We start from the raw sequence: 6,000 nt of genomic DNA on the forward strand, positions 1-6,000 counted from the left end.
TCGCCTTCCTCAAGAACGTCGTCCACAATTTCCAACTCCATCGCACGGTCACGCTACGGCTTCGAGAAAAGAGTGCCTTCACCGTCAGCAGGCGCGACTGCGATGAGACGTTCAACACCCGAATTGGAAGAGACTGTACTGAACTACTGATCGTATGGCGTTTATTGGTCGGGATATACCCTTCGGGGTACGACCGCCGTATTGCAAGTCTTTACGCAGACGCCACTTCGGCGACTTGCGCGTCAGTGATAATGAAAATGATGATGGACACACAACACCCAGTCCCCCTGCCGGGAATCGAACCCCCCCCCGTACGTGGTAGGAAGCAACGCTACCGCTGCGCTACGGGGGCGGACAGGGACTGTGCTGGATCACGCTGAAGGGAACCCGTCAACGAGTACACTCCAATTCCGCTTGCAAATAGATGTAATTCCCAGCACCGTCTGGTATGTACTGGGTCACGAGTAATAAATTACTTGTAAAAGTGGTTGCGTTACGAACATGTCTTCAAATGATTGTAGCACGAAAACGGTACGTTTCCTAACATTGTTTCCAATTCAAAATATTATCTACTCAATTCTCTCTATGAGCCCTAGAAGTTTGTAAGGGGAATTTCAGAGCACGCTGAATGCATCTATTAGTCAACTGAGGCACGAAGGAATGGGGAGATTGAAAAAGATGAAATTTATGAAAGTGCTTCCAAACATTTTGTGTGATCGTTACGTGAAAGAGATATGCTAAAACTTCAGCTAGTAGTATAGGAAAATGATCAAGGCCCCCCTAAATAGGAAATAAAAAAGAGAAAGAGATGGTAATTCAGTCCACCTAAGAAAAGAACGAAGAATGCACACTTGTGTGCTATGTGCTGACTACCTATTTGCTGTACTTGTTCCAAACTAATGTACAAGTCGTGCACGTAACTTGAGTCGCTTGGATCACAGTCAGAATTCTTAAAGAAGGAAATTTTAAGTTCTTTAATACTTTTAAGAAGCACATTTTAAAACTTACGACAGAGGTTTAATTCGTTTTTTTACCTTTGTTTAGTATTTCTATGCTATTTTCCTAGTTTAGACTGAAATTAGAGAAAATCAGAGCAAAAAAAAAAATTCGTATAGTTGGTTACGCTAAGTGCTACATTTTGGTCAAGTATTAGTTCAAAGTTTAGTAATTTTTTTAGAAGTAAAACATTTTTATTTTTAATAGAATATCAAATTTGCTGAGTCCTGCGCACCAACGACTATAGAAGCATTACTAATTTTCACAACTACAGTGAAGGGTTAGAAATGTGCAGTTCACCAAAGTGCTAGTAGAAATATAGGCATAAAAAAGTGGAATCCGCTGCTAAATTCAGAACCGCAAATCTGCATCAATACTGCTATTATGACTCTTGGAATTGAGAGGGATATGTACAGCTTTTGACGTTTTAAAACAAATCATAGTTTACAATAAATGAGAAAATATTATGTAAGCAAATGGTTAATTGAAGTATCGGTAAGTCGTCAACAATTTAACATACGATTCCGTATCACTGACATGTAAGTATTGACAATGGTTCTGACCCACCTTTTATCACTTTTATTAATAATAGACTGCATTCAAATTAAATTAATCTCACGATGACTACATCTTGCCTGACAATATTCGTTGAAATATAATCATCTTTAAACACCATCTAACGGTCATGAGCTGTACCTTGAGAATAAATAAACATTTCAAGGAAGAAAGACCGGCTAATTGCCGTTTTTTTCTGGGATCGTCCTCAGTAAAGGAAGATTCTGCTCAAATGATTACTTTCCAAATACATGCTAACATCTCTCCGGTTTAATCACGTGCAAACACCACCATTTTATGACACGCTCTGCTTTGAGATCATGTAATCTATTAAAAAAATATTCCACTATAAAAACAGGCAGGCCCGGCTATTATTTTTTGTGGTATCGTTTTCAGTAAACTAAAAATCATCACAAGCTGCTAACTTTCAAACCGAAGCGACAACTACTCAAAAAACACATGGGCAAAACTCTGTCTTCTTTTCAGACCCGCACATTTCACACCGGATGTACACGTGCGTCGAACAGTAAGAAACGGTAATTATAAAGATAAAGTCATTCAAACTTAGCGCATCATATTTCAACTCAGTATGTCGGACAACGAGTAAAATCAATTAAAGGCAGAGTTTTTACAATATGGAAATTTCCTCCGTCGCTGCCTGTGTTTTGTGCTGGGCCACCTTTCTCGTTAACAAATCGTAATTGGCTCCAGTGATGGAGTCCAACTTCCGGCCAGACTTTATGAATACGAACGCTGGGATGCTGCTTATCTCATACCTCTCGACGATTTCGTCGCTCTCATCGATGTCAACCTTGACGAAAATGACATCTGTGTGGGTCCTGGCGAGATCCAGGACAAATGGGGATATCAGTTTGCAAGGAAAACACCAGTCGGCAAAGAAGTCGATCACCACCAGCTTATCGCCTGCCTCCTCCAGCACCGTAGTCAGCTCCTCCTTATTGGATATCTCTGTCACCTGAACATGTGGTCTCTTGCTGTCTGATTTTCCAGGCTCGGACATGACTGCAACCGAGATACGATGTGTTTTGGCTGTATGTTTATTTTTAGAAAAGTACCAACTCTTGGATTTTGACTGAAACAACAACTTGAGAACAACACCTTTGACCAGAGACTATATATGTCATCTTACAGTGTACTTGGAAAAAAAAGACAACTCGTGAGCGCATGGAGGAGAAATATCTCTGGAGTGAGTATTGCGTTTTGCGCATGTTGCCATTAAGCTGGAATCGTCACGTGATCTCGGGATAAGGCTGTTTAATTAAGGCCACCGCACACTGACATCGTAATTTCCAAGAATGATTGTCTCTCAATATCTCGGCATCCAAACGATACATATCGAACGATCGATCACGCTACTCTGGTGGCGGGCGTTATGTGTATGTTTTACGGTGGTCGCTGCAGCAACGACAAAAGAAGAGCGTTACAAAAATACTTGTAATTACAAAGGAGACGACTTACCTTACTGTCGGTATGTCGTCATGTGAGGTGAGAGTCCATGTGATGTGTACGTTACGGGAACAATTCCCTTTTTACCATTAATTAGCGGAGGTGTGTAAGGGAACTACGGAAAACAGATAAAAATGACGATCACAAATAATTGATCATAACGCCCGCCACCAGATTCGCGTGATCGATTTAGGATCGCACGTTCGATATGTAATGTTTGGACCCCGGGACTTCGAGAGGCAATCATTCTTGGAAATTACCTATGTCACGTCAAAACATTCCACAACGCATTTCAAATGTCGGCACTCACACAGATCTTCAATGGACTTTCACACCTCGTCACGGCATGGCACATCAACGTTTTTCGAGAAGAAAATTTTGACGGTATCGTCGTCAGTTACGTAAGTTAACCTACCTTCGCCGTGCTCACTCATGATATAGTAGTAGATTTTGAGCTTCTGTGTGCTCGTACTCTTTATTTCATTATTATCCTTAGTCCTGGCAAATTGCAAATGTTCAGTGATGACGTGTATGTCTTTTCCATTGAGTGTTTTCATGAAAACCAGGTCATATATCTGCAATAACAGAACAGGGCTCACGCCCTCAGTGTAGATAAATAATAACGTAAGTTGTCGAAATACTTTCCGTTACATAACCTATAAAGTCAAAAGGTTAGCTTTCATGAAGGAGGGAAATGCAGTTGTTAATGACGGAAGAAAAAAAACCATAATGGATAACGTAAACAGACTGTATTTATCCCTTTGTAACTATTGTGTGACGTGTTTGTATGAATATATTTTCGCTAGCAAGTAAATGTCGATGATCTGATATGTTGTTTCGCATCTCATCACTTCACCAAACAAAACTGATCACGAACATCCTTTATGAAGTTTTTTGGCCATTATTTAACTTTTCCGCTGTTAGTTTCTCAATTCCGATGCTATAAACTGACTTTTTTTTATAAGGAATGGTGACTCATACCTCCCTTTTGCCGTTCGGAACTGGACAAAGCGAACCGATGTGACGTGACGTGACGGAAAGTGTTAATTCACCAAGTCGTGACGTGATACCCTTCATTTTTCTCTTTAAAGCTAAGAGCCCAGTTTATTCGAGGCACCAAATGTAAATTGTTATGATGTCTACTAAACGCCTATACCAAGTCCACGGCACATACGTAGCGAATATAATGACATTCAAATTTATAGGACGCTTTACGGAGAAATCTACGCCGTCCCGAGACCATGTGACCACGGTGGCAACATTGTTGACAACACAAAATCAGTTCTGCGCATCTGAATGCTCGGCTCATTCGAGAGATATTTCTACTCGATCGGTGAGCGGCGGGTAACACTCTTTTCACAACACTTACTGCAAAAGGGACGTCCTATTGACATCGTAGGAGCTGCTGTCGATTTTATGACACGGAAAATTATGAATATTTGGATACACTCGCATCAATTAAAGCTGTTCTCTTAGGTTCCTGCCTAGCCACACACTCATAAATGCCACATATTCGGAAATAAACAGTGATATATTTGTGACATGGAAAAATATGAATTTCGTTTCACTCACAGAGGGTTAGACTGTTTTCTTAGGTTTGTGCCTAACCACACAGTTGGCAGACACTAAATACTTATTTCATCCTTCGTTTTCTAACCAGACAGAAACGTAAATAATATCGAATATTGCAGAACGTACTTGTACTACCCTCATAAGAAAGTATCAGAATGGGTTAACAACGCTAATATAAAAAAATGCATATGGCGAGATGCAAACCTACACATTTCGACTCCAGAAACGACGACGTTATACATTACGCAAACACTTTGTCATGTGAAATTAGTCGCCTGTCTTGGTTATCATAGTATCTCTTGAAGACTTATTTATGGTTGATATGTTATTAAGCAACATTTAGTTACAATGGTGACATATTTGTGATTAATTTTCGATGCTCGGTTACCTTGAAACCGTGTACTGCAAATTATAAGAAAAGCCTCTTTCACGCTTAATTTGTAAATTATTGGCGATAAAAACTCAGTCTTGAGATAACACTCTTATATGAAGGCGTTAAACATCGATAAATTATTATGAGACATCCAGCTGTAACAATGATTGTAATAAATCAGTCGAAGAATGGCGTGTTTATCCTATATGCGTGCATGAAATCTTTTGAGAGGCCCGTATCGAAAGTTAACGGAAGTCGATATCAGTTTTTGAAGTCGTCGACATTACGCGTCAGTCAGAATGACTTCACACATGCGGGAAGTGTTGTGAAACGAGTGAAGTAAGCGGCGACTACCACAGTCTATGCCAAACAGTGGCGAAACCATGGAGGTAAAAAGAGAAGGGAGATGGCGCTATAGACTTAAGATGTACGTTGTTCTGTAGCCAGAGTGAGCGGGGCCTGCCGCACTCTTAAATAGCCCAGAACATTAGCAGACTACAGTCTACAATTGATACATGTTCATTGTTTCTGTCGAATGTACGCAACAGCCCTTCAAAATACTAAAAATTGCAGTGCTTACATGACTGTCAGTGTCAGGAAGGAAATTTCAAACGTCTTTCTATTCTCGAAAGTTTGTTTGCTCTAGTAATATGGCACATTTGACCTCGTTAATGTAACTTGTTTCTTGGTATATTTCGAGTAACCAGGAAGAGAAGGGTATGATGTGAAAATAATGTTTTCGTAATCAATTTAATTCCAGTTTTACTCCATTTGTATCGACAGAAAATGAAGTTGGAACTCTGAGACCCGTGTTTGTTTGATTACTGATACTGCTTCTTGTTCGTTCAAAATTGTTCAAATGGCTCTCAGCACTATAGGACTTAACATCTGAGGTCATCAGTCCCCTAGAACTTAGAACTACTTAAACCTAACTAACCTCAGGACATCACACACATCCATGCCCGAGGCAGGATTCGAAGCTGCGACCGTAGCAGTCGCGCGGTTTCGGACTGAAACGCCTAGAAACGCTCGGCCAC

At 40.4% G+C, this 6,000-nt stretch overlaps 1 protein-coding gene across 1 annotated transcript; it reads right to left on the reverse strand.

Annotated features, from left to right (window-relative positions):
• Positions 1–2,179: 2,179 nt before the first annotated feature.
• Positions 2,180–2,572, reverse strand: LOC126278870 (uncharacterized). The gene has a single exon (XM_049979144.1). It carries the CDS (start codon positions 2,570–2,572, stop codon positions 2,180–2,182), a length of 393 nt encoding a protein of 130 aa, XP_049835101.1.
• Between the last annotated feature and the right edge of the window lie 3,428 nt (positions 2,573–6,000).

Source organism: Schistocerca gregaria, chromosome 6 (genome assembly GCF_023897955.1).
Source record: "Schistocerca gregaria isolate iqSchGreg1 chromosome 6, iqSchGreg1.2, whole genome shotgun sequence".
NCBI lineage: Eukaryota > Metazoa > Arthropoda > Insecta > Orthoptera > Acrididae > Schistocerca > Schistocerca gregaria.

Bases quoted from the DNA above. Each gene is read 5' to 3' on its own strand.
- LOC126278870 (XM_049979144.1), bottom strand. From the start codon at position 2,572: ATGTCCGAGCCTGGAAAATCAGACAGCAAGAGACCACATGTTCAGGTG.